General features: G+C 39.9%; 2 protein-coding genes across 2 annotated transcripts in view; one reads left to right on the top strand and one right to left on the bottom strand.

The window, feature by feature from the left end:
• The window catches only part of SDAD1 (SDA1 domain containing 1), a 17,555-nt gene extending 13,826 nt beyond the window's left edge, over window positions 1–3,729 (bottom strand). The window contains exons 1-7 of the mRNA XM_082760289.1: window positions 3,592–3,729; window positions 3,362–3,466; window positions 2,886–2,984; window positions 2,613–2,723; window positions 1,842–1,913; window positions 1,650–1,750; window positions 273–330 (exon numbers count right to left, since the gene is read on the bottom strand). Coding sequence (XP_082616415.1) covers window positions 273–330; window positions 1,650–1,750; window positions 1,842–1,913; window positions 2,613–2,723; window positions 2,886–2,984; window positions 3,362–3,466; window positions 3,592–3,681 — 636 coding nt within the window. The 5' untranslated portion in view covers window positions 3,682–3,729. The remainder of the gene's footprint in view (window positions 1–272; window positions 331–1,649; window positions 1,751–1,841; window positions 1,914–2,612; window positions 2,724–2,885; window positions 2,985–3,361; window positions 3,467–3,591) is intronic.
• Window positions 3,680–19,075, top strand: LOC309877351 (protein FAM47E-like; the record flags this gene model as incomplete). Its single annotated transcript, XM_082758622.1, has 10 exons — window positions 3,680–3,818; window positions 8,788–8,793; window positions 9,656–9,749; window positions 11,403–11,775; window positions 12,971–13,128; window positions 13,922–14,072; window positions 14,628–14,834; window positions 16,200–16,352; window positions 17,573–17,650; window positions 18,264–19,075. 10 exons carry the CDS (start codon window positions 3,680–3,682, stop codon window positions 18,399–18,401), a joined length of 1,497 nt encoding a protein of 498 aa, XP_082614748.1. The 3' UTR covers window positions 18,402–19,075.

Genomic DNA, 19,075 nt, shown 5'->3' with positions numbered 1-19,075 from the left:
AGTCTCTTCTGAGTAGCAAGGGAAAGTACACCCACCCTCCCCACACCAGCCTGCACTTGTCATAGCACAAGCATCCCATTCTGCTGCTCTGCACCTAAGCACCAAATGTGTCCTACTCCCAGAACCGAAGTGGCATTTTGAAATTAAAACAACAAAAGACAAATAATCAGTGAAGCTAGTTAGCAATTTGGGTACTGAATTAAGAAACTGCATCCCCAGGATAACAGTAGCTTAGATTAAATGTGGTTTCATCAAATGACTTCTGTCCTCACCTTTGTCACTTTGGAAAAGCAAGCAGTTGTGATGACATTGACCGTTTTGGCATCATTCCTGGAATAAAAAAAAAAACAACATTGCCTTTTATTTCAAGTTTTACAATTTCAAGTTATTCTCAGAAAATTAAGTTGCGTGAACTAGGACTCCAAAAAAATATTTTGAGTTTATATCAAGTCTTAGGTACTTAAAAATCTACTCATTAAAACTGCAAGAAGTCTAATCTTTTCAGCAACACTAGTATTTTTTTCTGCTATCCTAATTTTCCCTTTGTTATAATAATTTTCAACCTACCACTAAACCAACAAAAATCTTAAAGCTGCTGTGACCTTGTGCAAGCCATGGAATAGACTGTTTCCTTGAACACTACATATCAAAATGATCACTCCTCATGATAAATACCGTATGGCACCACATCCTGCCTGCCAGCTGAGGTTTCTTTTAATGCCAAGGTAATCAATGTTGCCATTCACCTCCCAGCATGCTAGAAATTGATGGGAATAAGTAATGCAAGAACTGCATGCATTAGATCTTTGGCACTAACTTGGAAATACATAAAAAGAAGCAGAAACATTGCACACCACCAGTGTTGCTTGCTGCATTCATACATCTCCTTTACAGTTTATTTCTATGTAAGAACCCAGAAGAGCAATGGAGTTAGAAACTGAAGGGCTTAAAAAAATACTTTGTTTTTACAATCAAAAAGTTGAGAGTGAACAAACTACGATCTTCTAGTGCAATTTTCTACTGGGTAACATCTGCTCTGGCACTTTGTAACACAAGAAAAAGATTCAGCAACATCTTAGACATTAACTAGCACTGAAACAGAAACTGAGTACTCAGTGCACTTTTTCTGCTTTCAGTATTTCTCTAATAGTTGTTCAAGCTGGTGTCTACTAAAAATAAAAGCTATATTATGGCTTCACCTAAAAACAACAACAAAAAACCCTCAAAGCACTTATTAGGTAAGTCATCTAGAATTATACCCTAGTAACTTGAGAGAAGAAAAAACAAAATTTCTTTTTTCACTGTACATCACAGCCTGTATGCGAATAGCAACAGCTTTATATGCAAGAGTTCAAACAAGTGAGCTGCACAAAGCTTGTTACAAATGCAATACACACAACTTGACCATTTTCAACTAAAACGTAAAAGATTCAACCTAAGTAACTCAGACTTTAAGGAAGACAGTATTTCTACCTGTTTCTTTCAAACTAGAACAAGCTTCACAAAATCCAGCCACTGGAACACAAAGAAAATAAATATACTGAAAACCAGAGGCCCTCCACATCACATTTTGCACACCATACTGCGAGTGATGTCAGGATGGCCATCCAACATTAAATGGGGAAGAAGCATGGGCCTACCAAACCTACCAAATATTCCTTCTGTAAAGTTCAATCATCACATCCAGAGAGATTTTGGCAGCAGTGGGATTACTGTCCCTCAACATGGTATACATGAAGTTCTGCAGCATCTAAGAAAAAAGTTGGGAAGCGTTTATTATTACCAATCTTCAATAACACAAGGTAGTAAATTGAAGTGCATCTGAAAACTAGAATACTTACTGTGTTTACTTTATTGTTTTTGTGCTTAGCATTTACATTCTTGATGTCTGTCACAATGTGAGTATACAGAGTCTGTAAAAGGAGAAAGAGCAAAAAGTAACATTTGCATGTCACACAAGAAACACTGCAGGTGCACCACAATTGCCCCAAAGACTCCGAGTACCAAAATGAGACCTGATCCCTTTTAATTTGTAGTTACAAAAACAACATGTTACCTTGTAAATCCTCATATATGCTTGATTTTCATGGATTTGAAAAAATGTACTTAATTTGTAGCACAGTGAGAGAAGAAAACAAAGAGCATGAAGCTTAACTCAAAAAATCCCACTACCATTTCATACGTACATTCTGACAGCAAGTTCAGTAATCCTGGTCAGAGAAAGCAACTAATCTCACATTTACTGCAGAAAACACAAAATGAAGCTTTTACTAGCAATTTTTTTTTTTAAACTTAAAATTTTTCAACTAGAATTCAATAATTTCTGCTCTGACATCAATGTGCTTATGGTTTTTATCTGCAGACACATTCAAGGTGCTCGACTGCAAATGCAGTACAGGCTTACAAACTGTTGCATGTAGAAGTGTGTACAGCAACATGCTTCAATATGAGATACAGATTGAGTCTTGCCTTTGGCAAGTTCCTGAAGGAGCAGACCCATCTCCCACTTATTTCACAACCATGAACAGTCGAACTGCCCACTACTTCTTTTGTTAGGCAGGTCAAAACCCACTGGAAGTCAAGCCCAGCTTTTGTAATTACAGCTTGCTTACTTTTCGGAGAAGTTTATCGTGACATCGCAGCAGCTGAAAGAAGAGCTCCAGCAAACTTGTGGGGTTTATCAGATTCTTGTTCCTTAACAACATCAGAGCCTTACAGAAGGTCTGTATGGGAGAAGGAGAGATGAGAATCACAATTTCACAGCATCCCCCAGTTTCCATCTCTGTTAAAAGGTGCAAAAGCAAACTTGAAGTGCTGAATTCTCCCAGGTATACTTGTAGAAGAGGCCGTGGTCTGCCCTAAACACCTTTCAGTGGCAGCCTTACCATTCGAAGGTCCGCATCCAGCACCGTGTGGTGGTACGAGAGCAGGTCTTTGAGCTGCTGCGGGAAGTTGGCCATTTGGTCCGGGTAGCAGTGGGCAACCTGGGCAAAGACAGGCTGGAGTGAGCTCGCTACTAAAAACCATGAGCTAGCAGTCAGCTGCAGGAATGCGAGATGTTATAAGCAACTAGTAAATTTATTTGTACAACAGCAGTTTATCTACACCAAAAGAAAAGTTATGGGTGAAACACTGATATGAAACACGTGGTGCAGTTACAAAATCCTTTTTAAAACTGAACCAAAGCCTCAAAAGAAAAACTTGCCTGCCAGGAAATGACTAGTAATATGGAAGTTTTAGTAAATACAGCTGTACAGCAGGGCTCTGAGAACAAGACGCGGACACACAGCCCTCACCCCCCCAGCAGCCGCCGTGCCCAGCTCGCACACGTTGCTGCGGGCCAGCAGCAGCAGCAGCTCACCTGCGCCAGGAACATGACGAGCTCCGCCAGCTCCTTGCTGGGCTTGTCGGGCTGGAAGGTGAAGATCTCCACATGGGACTGGTAGTGGTGGTACTGCTGCAGGAACTGCAAGCACAGCGAGCGTTACTCCGGCACCAGGCGCCTCAGCGGCCCCCATTACCCTCTCCCTCGCGTTATTAACCCATTTTAACCCCCTTTCCCCCCTCCCCCCCCCCCAGGGGGCACCTCACCTCCTCGGTGTAGGAGGTGGGGTCGCGCTTGATGAGGTTCTGCAGCTGCGGCAGGTTGCTGGGCAGCTTGTTGCCCTGCCGGCCCGACATGGCGCCTCACGCCTCACCGCCGCCCGGCCGCCGCCATCTTACAGCCCCCGCCCCGCCACGGCGGCCGCCCAGGGACAAAGCTGGGCGCTTCGACAAAACTCACTTCGACAAAATTCGCCTTTACAAGCTCCTTAGGGGTCAGGCAGCAGGGCTTTTGCCCACCAAACGTTCACAACATCAAAGCTTTCTCCCTATACAACTGACTTCCTTCACCCATTGTATCAACATACTATTCCAGGGTGGTTAGTAAGATCCATATACTTGATCAAAGCATGGAAGTACATAACATGCTGTCATGTGGAAGAGAAAAAGCTATTGTATTCATTCAATCTCATCTGCTAAAAGGACTACACCACAAAAATGACAGCAATGAAAACAGCCCCACTGCATACATGCATGTTCAATAACACTGTTGTAGTTTAGGTGTTGCTAATCTTACTCATGACTTTTTCATGAGATAAAGGCCTTTATTACTTCTAAGTTCCCTTATAGACTTTTTGGACAGTGTCCTTTTATTCAAGGATTACTTGCACATGCAATTTATGCACCAGAATGATTTATGCATTCCCAATACCACTTTAGTCAAACAACTTTTTCATCAGAACAGCTGATGAGAGCTACAGACCCCAGTTAATTTAACCAAACTAGGAGCAATAGGACAAAGCTAAAAATCACGTGTGATCAAGCACTGCTTATTCCCCACAGACCTCGCTTTTTCTTCTTCATCCACCTGACTGGTCATACATGGACAATTACAGGCAGCTACCTAATCAGAGAGCAGTGAGTACTTGCTTATACTTCCTCCCTTTGCAGTAGCTGTTGGCCTCAGGACTGCAGCCTGTAGATGTGAGTCATGGCCCTTACACTGCAGGTTACAGGAGGACTCCTTAGGAGTGATACTGTCCCCTCCTGCTCTCAGGAGGCTTTTCTGCAGTACATCAACATGTGCACAGAAGTGGTCAGCACTAAGCTGAGGCTTCGCCAAAGAGGAAAATAGTGTTGTAGTCCAGCATCATTTTAGTTTATCTTTTAAACAGTATCATAGGAATCTTAAGTTGTATTTCCTTTCTGTAATTATTTACACTGTAGTGCATTTATACTTACTTTACATAGTATAAAGAACTTGCTTATGAATGAAAAAAACTTGCTTATGAATGAAATGGCATCCAATAATTACTCTCATCATATACATGGAGATGTAATTAATAACATGCACTTAGGGCCATGCTTGAATGCTATCGTTAGGGCATCCAAAAGTATTGTTTCTTCTCCTTCAGAGTGACCCAAGGTTTTCTCAGTAAAAGGCTTTTAAGCAGAGTGGTACCAATAGAGGAGCCAGCTGTAGCCACTTCAGCATAGACTTACTTGTTAACAGAAGCCACTGCTTAACATTACATCTGGCTTCCCTGAAACCTTTAGAACAATGGGGTTTCAATAGAAAGGACATCCATGCACAGTGCCTGGTGAGACACGCAAGACATTGCAGGAATCCCCAAGAGTCTCAACACTGAAAATAAGGTAAAATACCAGCATTTGGTCAGGAAGCTGTACAGAAGTGATGGGGAATTACATCTTAACTTTCTCTTGGCATAAGGACTGGACCTCCATAACAGTGGTCTAACAGGCCTCTTCCAGTCACTCACTGGAAGTCCCTCTGCAAAGATAGCAAAGCATACGCACTAGACATAGTCATTTTTTCCCCATCAGGATTTACAGGACAGTTTGTAAATCTTCTTCACTTACATCAAATACAGATACATGACGGAGTATGGTCCAAGCCTGAAAGACTTGATACTATGAACAGACATAGGTCAGTAGTGCTTGACTATAAAGACTTTTGTTGGTTTAGGATGCTGATTACAGCATAAGCAATGTGTTCTTCCTTTATACATGTGCAGCTGTCAAGAAATTTGTCTGCATCCAGGAGCTCTGAGGGAGTGTAGAAATAATATAACCCACATGTGACCTGTTAACAGCTTTTAGGAGAAGCCAAGGTGCTTGTTATTCAGAAGTTCCTGAGTTCAATTATATTTCAAAAACACAGGTTTTATCTTTGTTTTGTAATTAGGATGATTACACTTAGACATGTTTAGCTTTCAAGTTCAGGTATCTTTGTGCTCTAAGATACTGTTGTACTGAAATGAACGCACTAGAGATTATTTGGTCCTGCACTTTCACTTATACATCTTTATCTCATTACTTTTAATCCATAGCTCACTAAGGAGTCTTCAAAATGGAGTACTCAAAAACAAAGTTAAGTTACATAGCTGTTCTAGAGAATAGTAACAAAAAAAAATCAGAAAGATTTTGTCTAATCCAGTCAAGGACAATAGGCATGTTGTTGAGTAAAACATAATACCTTCAAGTGTTAGAAACAACCCAGTTGAGACAGTATTTTACTTACTATTTCAACATTCACAGCACAAGCTCTGAAGAATCACTTTTCCCAGTATTTTTAATAAGTAACATTGTATCAAGAAGAGAAATATGATCTCTGTAAAGAGCTCAAAATACTGAAAAGCAATACAAGTTATTAGTTTAAAAAAATGTATTCACTTAATAATTGAAACAATGTATTTAAGAAATTATTCCTTGTATCTAAAATTGTTTTCATGCAAGAAACATCTTATTCCTTTTATTTATTACATAGTTTTTTAAAGACAAAGAAATAATGTGTAACTACAATATCATTAACAAAGCAAGTACTTGATTTTTTTTTTATTTAAAATTATGATGCTAGATTCATAGAGAACTTCATTATTACATTCAGGATTTTCATAATAATTAAAACAAAATAAAACTTACTTTAGATATTTACCTTATGTAGCAGTTAAGAATACAAAACAAACAAAAATAAAGCATAAAAAATTACAAATTTTAAAAGAAAAATAAAAGACTCTTCCTTACTACTATTTAAAAAAAAAAAAACAAATAAAAAAATCATACAAAGCAAAGGCCACGGTGAGAGTATTTTATAATCCAAGCACTTTCCCTCCTGCTTGCTGATTGGTCTGGTTTTCATGACCTAATCAAGGCAGGGATTATTTAATTCACATGGGAAAACCATCATCAATTTTGTTAGTTTTCTGTTCATGGAAGAAAAGTTATTTTGTATGAAGAAAGAAACATTAATTTTCAGCACCTTTTAGAAGGTGACTAGAGAAGTTATTATACATGTAGTGTAAAGTTGGTTTATTTGAGTTAATTGATATTTAGAGACATCTGTTACATAAGCTATTTATTAGCATTAGAGGGAAAACTATGTTTTCTTTATTCTGTGTTATAGTTTCTAACCCATGTGCACTTGTAAGCTCTATAGGTTTTCTTTTGTTTAAGTACTATGAGCTAAAATCCTTATTGTTGTATTTTTTGTACAAGGTGGAGACTTTTTTTTATAAAACATATTTTTTTAATTTCTTTACAAAGTATCTGTGGATAAGTAGTTCTTAGCTCTCTTTTGCCCAGACCTAGATTTTTCTCTCTTACTGGGTTATTTAGGTCAGTATTCAGCTACATGAGAAATGCTTGCTTTTAATGCTGTATAAAAAATACTTCTGTACTGGGCTGCAACAACTGGCAAAGTAGAAAAACATTGTTGTTCTTGTTGCAGTCAGTCCACAGATTTTCACATCTCATAGGATTTGTAGGGTTTAAGTAGTATTCATTAGAAATCTGGGAGATTTCACTTAAATAAAATACTGTAGTACTTCTAGTATTATTTTTCAATTATATTTAAACTTATGGTGTTCAGTTCTTGCAGGGACCTTGTCTTCCTGGTCTTGGCTTTATCTTTTTTTTTTTTTAATTGAGAACAGCAGCCACAAATGAGTCTGTACTAATCACAGTTCATTGCCTTGAAACTGGAGTTGGTCAGGGGATGCTTCTTGGGGATTCTATTTCTTAACTGTACCATATGCTTCCAAAAAAGTTTCTGCTCTTCACCTGATTGATGGACAGGAGAGAAGTGAAGTCCTTGTAAGATGAGAGGAGTAACATAAAAATTGTATTGGACCTTTTAATAGAGAGAGAATCAATTTGGGAATTCTGTCTTGCAGTACCTCCAATTTGGTCTTCAGTGATTACAATACACCTCTTAAAATAAACTAGTGAACTTATAGCATCAGGCTCTAGATAAAGCCTTCAAAAGCCATACTAGTGGTACATGTATCCATAAAGGAAAGATGTATGTTGCATGCGTAGGTAGGTACATCAGACATTTGCCAGCCAAAATGTGCCAGGTGTTTTCTTCAGTAGGGTTCAGTCACTTTGAGATACATGTTCAGCGAGTATTAGCCCATTTATTATAAAAGACCATTGGTACAGAGTGAAAAGGAGGTTTAGTAACATTAAGTGTAAAGAAATAGGATTTCTTGCTGGAGGGAAATTGTACCAACAAGGTAGCTAAAATCAAACTTTAACAAATATGTTGAAAGTGATTTGTAGCATAGCAGGACAAGCTACTGTTGTTTGTATTCAAACCAAAAGGACAGTCTGGCTTGAATATTTGAGTGAGCACTCCAGAAACAGAGGTCTGCCTGAGAAAACATTTCTTAGTGCATTCATTAATATTATGTTACTGTTTTTGCTGTCTCCTCAAACAGCATGTGTCTGCATTTTAAAAGATAACCTAGCAGCATCTTAAAGACATGAATCCAGCACAGTTTTTTTTTCCTGTTAGCATCTAAAACCAGAAAATGAAGAAAGATGTGAATGCATTGTTCCAGTAGCAAGAGCCAAAACCTCTCACACAATAATTGCAGAGGCAGCTACATCTGTTCTATGCTTCCCTGACAGGAGCTTCCAAGTTCTTCCTGCCCCAGTACTGCCCCTTTGCTACCCCTGGGTGGGAGAATAATCCAGCTAAATACCACTTGGCCAGGAGCTAAGTAAAGCTGTGGGAGAGATGGCAGTGTTGTGGAATGGGGCTTTGTCATGATTTGGGTGCACATCTGGGAGGGTGTTCTCACATGGCTTCTGATTTTTTTGGTAGATTAAAGGGAGACTGGCTGAAAGTGAGTACAACCTTGAGAGCAGGAGCACCTGCCCACTGTGCAGATGGACTTTGATTTTTAATGGCCCTGTCTCTGTCATTGTCCAATCTTACAGGCAAAGGTGAGTCTGAAGGATGAACTATGTTTGACATTGGCCAGGCTTGATTCTGTACATGTCTTGCAAATGTCTCTAGATATTTCAGCAGAGTTTTCTGGAAAATGTGGTATTTTACAAGATGAATAATCTGTCGTCTTTACGCAAAAGTACAAGAAGTTAAGTGACACGTTTGGCCCACGTTTGCTTCTTATGTGTTTCTTGAAGAACAATGTTAATGAACACTGAAGTAAAGGCACATTGAACAGTGTATTGTATCATGTTTCAACAGCAGTAAAGACTTTTGACTGTTTACTTCTTGAATAAGTACTGCTGTTAAAAAGATCAAGATATATGTTATGACAAAACATTTTGTTTTAATTCAAGTTTTTCCTCTACAGTCCCTAGGAGCTCTCTGTATATCTCTGTGAAAAAAACCTTTGTTGTAGGCAGACAGTCGTGGATCTGGTTTCCACAACAACCATCTTGAAACATGCCTAGGGGATTGTGCCAGCAGGGGCTTGAAACTAGTGCCTCATCTGATGTAATACTACCGAAGTCTTAACTTTTGCATGTTTTCTTGTAGGTTTTTAAGATTTTCTGGAGATTTGCTTGCACAGTGATGTTGAATTAGCTTACTTTACACCTTTTATTGCAGAGGAAGATGCCTTTTTTGCCTAGGGTATCTTCACAGTTAGAGCTGTAAAATATCAGGTATGTGCTTTTCTCTTTACCGTTCTTGTAATACTTAATGGTACTTTCTTAGGACATGTTTTGTACAGAGTTACTCAGGGGTTTCTTTCTCTGGAGGCATTTGCTATCACAGGTGAATAGGACTGATTATCTCTGAAGCACACTCTTTATGATGTTCTTTACTGTTATGCTTTAGCAAGCAAGGACAGTATTGCTAAGGCACTGAAAAGTAGCCTTTTAAATATTTTGTCGTTTGCTACTGACACAATCATTGAAGCAAGCCAATACAGGTAAGCATGAAACTAACTCACATGAGTACAGTGAGCAGTTTGACCTGGTAGCAGCATGTATGGTTTAAAACGTCAAATCTAGGTGGCAAAAGATTTCTGTAGACATGAAAGCAAGCCTGGAGTGAATTACAGCCCATCAAAATATTGGCAGGCTGGGCTGAAGCAATAGAATATTTTGTGTGGTCTCCGTGTCTCAACTCTACAGCTGCTGGAAGAAGGTGAAGTAGGAGTGCAGTGACCTTCTTTGGCCTGACTGCTCTTGTGGAGGTGGCTGGGGTGGCATTTTCTCTGGCAGCATTTGGAGGCTCTGTTCAGCACTTTGACCCAGAGCAACTGTGAAAACTGCTCACCTGTGCGGTACAGCTGAAAATATTTGGATCTGGCTTTGTATCACTAGAAGCATCCAAACAAGCTCATGCATGGCTTTGTGGTGGCACTTGAATATTTGTTGTAAATAGACATCCTTCCCAGCTGCTGAGTGATTTGGCAGAGGAAAAAAAAATGCCCTGCTAGCACCCAAAGAGTAAGTGAAATCAAGAGCAAACCATAATGAGGATGTATTTAGTGTGACATAGTGAAACTGAAGTAGCATCAACACGTGCATCAATACCTGGTACATGCAGAACGCTGGAGGTTTAGTGATGCTTATCTTGTTTTATTCAATTTGCTTTGGAGCAGTCTTTACCATACTGCAGACACTGCTTTTCTTCTGAAGACAGATGGTAAATGCTATGTCACTACTTTATTGTCCTCAATTTAATCCCTGATCAAAAAGGATTAAAATGTTTCATAACGCTGAATCACCTTGTTGCTGTGCTTGTAAAACTCAAAAAGTATTTGAAGAAGTGAATTGCTGCTATCTGGCAGCTAATGCAGCTTCTGACCCTTGTAGCAAACAGGGTCTCCCAATCCAGTTTGCTTGTTCAGTGCTGGCATGATTCCCCTCCTGCAACAACCCGAAACTCCTTGGAAACTGCAGGTTGGGCACTTGAAAACGTGGATTGGTTTAGCCACCAACTTCTACCTCTCTGAAACTGCCAAAACTATTTTGCTCAAAATACTCATTTAGTAGGCCACCAATGAGATATTTCACATGGAATGGATGAAAGTTGGAAAAGTTAGTGATCTGAAATGAGGCAGAGTAAGAGTAAGGGCATTCTTTACTGGAAATTTGGCTACAAATGCTTGATGGAAGGATCTGCTGTCAGAAAGTGCTGTCCCGGATCATGTCTGAATCATGACAATTTTATCAAAACCTTATTTTGATTATGTTGCTGACTACATACATGGTATAACATGATTTACAGTGTAATGGTGGGAACAGTCAAAACTAAGCTTTAAAATATTTTTATGGTGATGGTGTTGAAGCAAGCTCTATAACATCATGACTTTATTTAAAAATAAATTTCTGAAATGCCAGAAATTTCTGTGAGTGGGCAACTCTGATGTTTGGCAGTTGTTCAGTCATACAGAATAAGTCAGTGTTTTATAAGCTTTTTTCCAATGCTGAATAGTAACAAAAAGATGGCTAGTATGGGTAAGCATGCTTGGAGCAGAATATGCCTTTTTACTTTCAATGTATTCCTGTCTTTTTCATTAGAACCCAGCCTTTGTAATCTGGATTCTTTGTAAGCAAATGCAATTTCCTTACAGAAAGGAGAAAATGTCTTACAACAACTTCCGAGAAAGCAGACTGCAGTTCTCAGACTCCCTTAATGGCCAGCGCTGGATATTCCTGAGAAAAGGCCTAGATGACTTCCGAGATGGCTTTCCCCCTTCATCTGATAACATGATTGTGTATGGTAAAAAGCGTCCTGTCTCAATTATCGTGAAAAACAGCACAGGGAACTCTACATACACAGCTCCAGGGAAGAAAAGCAAGAAGTGCACCAAAACACAGATTTATCTTTCCAAGCTCAGCCCTTTGCAGCAAGCCAGGAGGGATTACGTTGCACAGATAGAGCACTGCCTGAAACGGCATCCCACAGTGCTCTACCCACGTTTGGAAAAAAGTAGCTCCCCAAAGGTAATGAGTTTTGTAATCCTGGTTATACAGATTCTTCAGAAAATTGAAACAGGAAACTAATCTAGCTGATGACTATTTTCAATTAACAACAAAAATAAATAAATCCACCACCTCTTTCTCTCCATATTAAAAACAAAGCAAGTGATATCAAAGGTACCTTAGGTTTAGACAGTAGATCCAGATTGCCAGCAAATAATTTGCAGAACACTATTACATACAGGCTGAGAAATTGAGTGCCTGCCTTCACAGATTACAGAACATATTCTGTTAAGCAATTGCCAGGCACTGACACAAATGGATGCTATGGGGCAGGAAGCAAGTCTAATCAAAATTGAGAAGTTATCTGTGCTCAAGATAGTAGGGTATAATCTCATTACTTTTATTTTTCAGCCTGTTTACAGAAGCTTATCTCTTTTCCCAGTCTCTGGTTCTTCAAATTTCTCTCCTTCATGAGAGCAAAAGGTAGCAGATAGTTCTTTTGTCTGTCTCAGAGTTTTCAGAGCTTGGTTATTTGGATATTGCAAACAGAGGATTGACCAAACACAGTGGCAGAATTGGGCTTTTCACTTCTAGTACTTCACAAAAGGAACAGGGGAGAGCTGGGAGACTGTTGGAAAGGGCAGACTTCATACTACAGTAGAAGGGGACACTGGGTATCAAGCACCTTTGTCTGTATTGCTGTTTAGGCTGCTCCAGGGATTTACACTAACCTAAGCTTGGATGCCGTAAGATGTTGAAGGGTGGATTCATTGGGAGAAAACTTAGAGTTCGGAAAAGGGAAATGAGTCTCTGTTCTGTAAGATTATGCAACTGCAGAGTTCTCCCTGATCCCTGGTTGCTATTACTGGGGGAATGGAACATGAAACATGGGGTTATCCTGAAGGGAAGAAACTTAAAATCAGCTGAAATAAAATCTTATATGTAGTACAGCAGATTGTGATAGGAGATGGCCGAGACCAGAAATTCAGCATGATTCAGAGGTTTGGCAAGCAGCCTGAGTTGCAATTAATACTCTAGAGATTCTGGAAAAAAAAAGAAAGTCTCTTAACTTGAAGCTTCTGCACTATGAACAGCCTTAACTGCTAGAAAACTTCCAGAGACTTGTATGTTGCACAGTCCTTCACACAGCCCCCAAGATCAATTCATCCAATGAGGTTTTTTTTGAACAGATACTCTCCCTTTGCTTGGCTTGCAGCTCTTCGAAGAGGTTGCTGGTGTACCAGGTCCTGAAATCCTTTTTAAGAGTAAGGCTGGATACAATGACTATCAACGGGAGACCCAAACTCCTCAGGAGGTGCAGGATCATATGGAGGACAAGCAAATGAAAGTAATAGGTTGCAAGAAGCTAGTACAGTGAGTACAGGACAAGATCAGAAGATTAATATAAATGGCTCTGGATATTCCTTATCTGAAATCAGATGTGTGGAAAGAGGAAACTCAGGTGCCTATGAACAGGCTCATTTAGAATTTGAACCAAAGACAAACTCATTATAGCGAGCCTTCTCAGCTAGTGCTGATGAACTTAACATAAAATAATTTGCTTATTGTCTCTGGCTTAGATTCAGTGTTCCTAGGAGCATTTTCTAAAAATTTTCCTCTTTAGCCAGCCCTTTTGCCTGAAATCTGTCACGGGGGTGGTTTCTATTGAGATAGGTTCCTTTGCCTTCCTCACTGATAGTAATGATAAGTTGATATCCCACAACCTGTTCAGAAACCAGTCAGGATTAGTTCTGGGTGTTAAAATGTAAGGAGTCAGCTTCACTGCTGGTTAATTTTCTCAGTCTGAGTCAGCTGAGAAAAAAATATAATCAGCCTCATTTTATGCTTTCCCAGGCCCTTTCAGTAATGTCATAAAGGCACGGTGATGGGCACCATATAGAGCTGTACACTTCCATTTTTAAGAGTTTCCTATTTTGAAAATGGCAAGTTATTTCCCAAGTCTTGCTTTGAAACCTTGACTGTTTTGCTAGACACATCAGGTGTGGCCAAACTGATCTTTACAACTAGTTCAAGTTGCCCAGACTATTCCTGGCCAAAATCATGTCATGTCTGGTGGTAAACTGCACCATTTGTGATATAAAGGCATATGGCTGTTGTCTACAGCTAATCAAAGGATATTTCACGTTTTATTGCTTTAATACTGCAGCAGCAAGGAGTCTCTGGGCAAAAAAGCATGTACCTCGCTTTCTAAGGAGGTAACAGAAGGAGGAAAAAAGGCCACACAGAGCCACTTAGCTCCACTTGCTGAGCACACAAAGCGAGTAACCAAGCATTTTTGTGACTGGGTTATGTCTTTGGTAAGTAAAATGAAACTGCTACCATCTGTTCTCTTGCATTCTAAAACCTATTACTGTGTTCAGGGCAAATGTCTTTAGAACTGAGAAGTAAAAATATGACTCTGGGTATGTGAATACAGGAACCAAAGTCAGAAACAAGAAATCTTGTTTCTGACTCCCAGCTCTGTTGTGTCATGTCTACCAGAGCTCAGTCCTTTGAAATGTAAAGCAAAGAATGAGTATCTTCATACAAAAATACTGTTAAGTAAGCTTGCTTCAGAAAGATTTTCCAGGGGATCCATCTCTGTTCAAGCTACTGTTTAACTGTCTCACCTGGGAGAAGCCCATATATATCTGAAATGGATACACCAATTCATGTCTTAGCTCTGAACTGACTTTGTGCTTACATCATCAAGGTGATGCAAATACCAAGCATATGTGTAGACAAGCTGAAACTAACCCTGGTTTTAATTGTACTTATTGATAGGAATGGGGGCAGGAAGGAATTTTATGGAAGAAGAAAAAAAAATATTTCACCCCCACCAATCTGAGATTGTTTTGATGATGTTGTTCCAGGGTGGCAGGAACTGCAGTATTGATGAAGATGCACTTCAGAGTTTGCTTCACTCCAGCAGTGAATATAAGGAGGCTGGCCTACTTACACCTTTCTGTGCAGTGAAACTCGATGGGCAAGCAGAGCAGTTGAGAAAACAGGAGATTTCACCTCTCAAGATTGCTGTCAGGAGTTCTCATCACCTAGGGTGCCTGCCCTGCCAAGTTAAGGTAAAAGAGCCCACATTTACATTTGATAGAATCATAATCATGGAATGGTTTGGGTTGGAAGGAACCTTAAAGATCATCCAGTGCCAACCCCCTGCCATGGGCAGCGATACCACCTGCTAGATCAGATTGCCCACGGTCTCATCCAACCTAATCTTGAACACCTCCAGGGATGGGCATCCACAGCTTCTCTGGGCAACCTGTTCCAGTGCCTCACCACCCTCAGAGTAACGAGTTTCCTCTTAACATCTAATCTAGTTTGAAGTTCAGTTTAAAACCATTCCCCCTTGTTATTTCACTGAGCAAAAAGTCCTTGCAAGAGTCTGTTTGGGGTGAATTGTGGTGGAGACGGCTGGAGTTGAGGATGGAGCTTTGTTTTCATAAGTACTTGATAATTCTCTATATGCTTATATCTAGAACTCAGAATAGTTAAAAATGAGCTATTTAATAGCAGTTATTTCTGAAAGCAGCAGGGAAGTAAAATAGGAGAATGAGAACTAAGAGTACTGTTTAAGGCCTGACCATACAGTCTTTTTGCTGGTCAAACCATAGAGAATTCTCAGCAGTTTTGCTTGTACCCGAAGCCAGTGAAATCAATGGAAAAACGCAGCTGAGTGCTGTGCGAGCTTTGGATCAAGTTAAGCAGGTCATGCTCAATACACCTCAGAAAGTTTGTTAGGTGTTAGTTACACTCGGAGCCCCTAATCTTCTCATGGTGGAGGTGTAAGCAATTGGAGAAAATTGAAGCATAGTACAATGATCTTCCAGTCCCTACCTCTCCTGTTACCTGCTTTTCTTGCTGTACTTTCTTTTAATCATCGAATAAACAGACAAGGGCTATATGCAGCTGAGGTAAACACTTGAGGAGGATCTGAGGGAAAGCCTCTGCTGGGGGATTTTAGTAAGTGGTTAAAGTTGGACCAATTTTGTCTTAAACTGAAAGCTTGCCGTTACTCTAACCTTGTAGTTAGTTTGGTCACCGTGTTCAGAAATTCTGTTTTGAAGTAGAAAAAGCACTTATCATACTCTGACTCCTAAAGTCTAAACCTCACAGACCTCCTTCCCAAGTTTTCCAGAAAACAAATCAGTTAAATAAATAAGTGGTGGCCATGTGACCTGAGGCTACTGATTCCCAGTAGCAGCTTCAATACTGTTTACCTTTGTGGGGAAAAAGAAAAAAGAATGCTAGTCAGGTTTTCTCATCAGCCATCAAAATTTGTATTACAGAGTTGAGGGTATGGGATTATCCCTGGTAGACTCCTCAGAGATGGTACGGAGGTTCTGGGACAGTGATAGTGTCTTTACTACCTGTGGCTTAAGGGAAAAATGCCAATGTGATGAAACAAAACTGCATTAGTATTTTTGCAGGTCCTTCACCAACCAAAAAGGGAGAAGATCAGATACGGAGCGTGGTATCTTGACCCCAAAACATGGAGAAAAGAGATAGTGAACAAACCACTAGAAGCTTCAGAGGAAGCAATAAATAGAATCAGGAACGCAAAGCATCATTTGAGTGAAAAGGTACCGTGAATGTAAAACTGATGCCTTTCTCTTTTGATACTGCTACAAGAGAGTTATGATGGGAACATCTCAGAGTAATGTGGAACAGACCATGTTATGCAAGCAGAGATAACTGTGGTTCGAACAGGCTCACTGAAGTGAATGATTAGGCTGTAACTTTATGGCACCTACATGAGGACAATGGCTCTAGAAGGTGAATCCTTCAATTCCTTCAATGCTGTTGATGTGGCCATATGTGGCCAAAATGTATGCATGTGCTGAAGGCAAGGAATTGGCATTCTAGAACAATGGAGAGTGTTTTTATCTTTATTTTGTGATAGCAAAATACGTGCCTTTACAAAGGAGCTGGATTCAGCTGTGGTAGTTTGCCTACCCAAAATATTTTATGGAGAGATGGGACATAAAGGTTACTAGCATTCTGCTTTGGGATTTTCAGGTTTTAGGAGGAGCTGGAAGAGCAGGCAGGCTTCTTTTTTTTTTTTTTTCCCCCCAATTGCTACATTATTCTAGATGTAGGTTTAGTTTCCTCAGTTTAAACAAAAAAAAAAGTCCATCTTCATTCTTGCTGCATGCACAAAGGGAAGACATTGTTCATGCTCTAGAGGGCACTGCTTCCAAAGGTAAAGCTGAGTTGTACATGACTAAAACCATGTCCTGTGCAAGGGTCTGGTGAGCTGGATGAGATGTGCCACTACTGCTGTCTTACGAAGAAATGCTGTCTATAAGACAAAGGAGAGTTTTAGAAAAGAGGATGCCTCGGAACAGCTGAGTCAGAACACCAAAACAAAGGCCATGGTTTTGTTAATACTGTCTAAAATTAAAGGCCAACTTTATGGTTGAATGGGTGACCACCTCATTTTGTCCAGGTACTCCTGGGAATGTACCACAGACCATTGAAGGTAGGTGTATTTACTGCACTACAGAGTAACTCTTGCTGCCTTCATTAGCAGAAGTGCTGAGGGGAAATGGCTTTACGTAGCATGGGATATCTGATTTACAGGACCACAGATTAGAATTTACTAAAAACCACTTCACATTCATGAAGCAACCTTGTTTCTTTCAAAAGAACAAAGATATAGCTCTTGGTAGATAAAATATTTATTGGTTAGATTAGCTATAACAGCTGGAGGGATGCACACTGCACTTTATTTAGAATAGTGGAACCTATACTTAAAAATGAACTTTGAATGTTTTTTAATCCACTTTGGAAATTAATTTAGGAGATGGAAGTTGCACAGCTCCACTGCACACAGGCCTTTAAGGAGTTCCTGGAGAGAAAGGGCTACCAAAAGCCTCGGGTGAGTCATGAGAATCTGCTAATGTCTGTGCTTCCATTTTATTGTGCTTGTGGCTATTGCTGTGTCATCCCAAGGTCCTGGCTGTGAAGCTACCTCCTGGTTCCCCTCTCTCCTGTGTGCGGGAGCTTTTGGAGGGGAGGGGCTCACAGACAGCGTCCTCAGAATGCAGCCAGGGGCTCAGTTCAGCAGGGGAACTTTCAAGTGGTGCTGGGATCCCCCTGTTCAGGCTTAGCCTGAAGGACCCCGTAGCAGGACTCAGTGCCATGTTGGCAGCAAGTGAACAGTTATTTCAATGTACAATTGTAACTCGTGTAGCTTTTCAGCTTAATGTGGTTCAGGCACTTTCAAAGGTGCCATCAGCAGCACATGCAGAAGCAAATGACTCGTGTTAAGCGTGGGAATGAAAAAGGCTTTTAATTCTCTGAAGGCCCAATAAGAGATTTCACAGCATTTGGTTTAATACTGTAAGCAACAGCTGCAACTGTGAGCAATGTGTGCACTGGCTTTTTGACTCTTTCCCTTTACAAGTTTTTACCTTTTTTCTTCAGTTTCTCTCCAGTAAGTGTTGCTTGAGTCTGTTAATCATGCATACATGATTAATCTTTTGTTTTAGTTCCTTCTGAAAATGCTGGCTGGGGGAAATGATGGTGGAGCTCAGGAGAAGACATCCAAATCTTCCAAGAAACGGTGTCCAGAGAGAAACGACAAAATCAGAGGAAGTTCTTCCACTACTGTTAATACAGATTTATAAATTCTCTTAAAATGAGCAAGCTAATAGCTGAGCTGTCCCTAAAAATATTTTTATATTAGAGTAAACTTAAAGAGAGCTTTGAGTTTCTTCTGAAGTGGCCAGATTGAAGATCTTATTTGTACTACCAAATTGTAGGCATAAACTACGTAGCAAGCTTGGTAGTGCTTCAACCTGCTGAAAAAGCACTGGGGATGTCTTGTGTGCTTTAACATACTGGCTTAATTAAAGATCCTGGGCTACAATCAAATTTTTGGTTGTTAATTATCCACATTATGCCTACTGCTTTACAGAATATAAATAAATAATTTCTGTGAAATCTTTAAGTTATATCTGGCAGCAGTCTTTTTAACACTGGAAAAAAAAAAAAACCACAAACCTTCCATCTGACAGAACAGTACTGCTTTGTACACTGCAGAATGATTCCTGCATGGACAAACCTTGCACTAACAAAAGCAGTATTAATATAGGAAGGCTGCTAAACGTCATAGCCTGTCATCTGTTCGTATACCACAAATACCTAATAAAGACAACTCAAACCCATTCTTGCATAGAACGATTAATTCCTGGTTATCCTGTATACCCCAGGGGAGGAGAGAACACTTTTTTTCACCAGGGATGACCAGACCTCACTTACTCTTATTTTACTGTCCTCATCTTTCAGGTAAGAATATAGA

This window comes from Aythya marila, assembly GCF_965140915.1.
Source record: "Aythya marila genome assembly, chromosome: 4".
Classification (NCBI taxonomy): domain Eukaryota; kingdom Metazoa; phylum Chordata; class Aves; order Anseriformes; family Anatidae; genus Aythya; species Aythya marila.
Note: the sequence above shows the minus strand (reverse complement) of the source record. Positions and strands in the feature narration are given on the sequence as shown.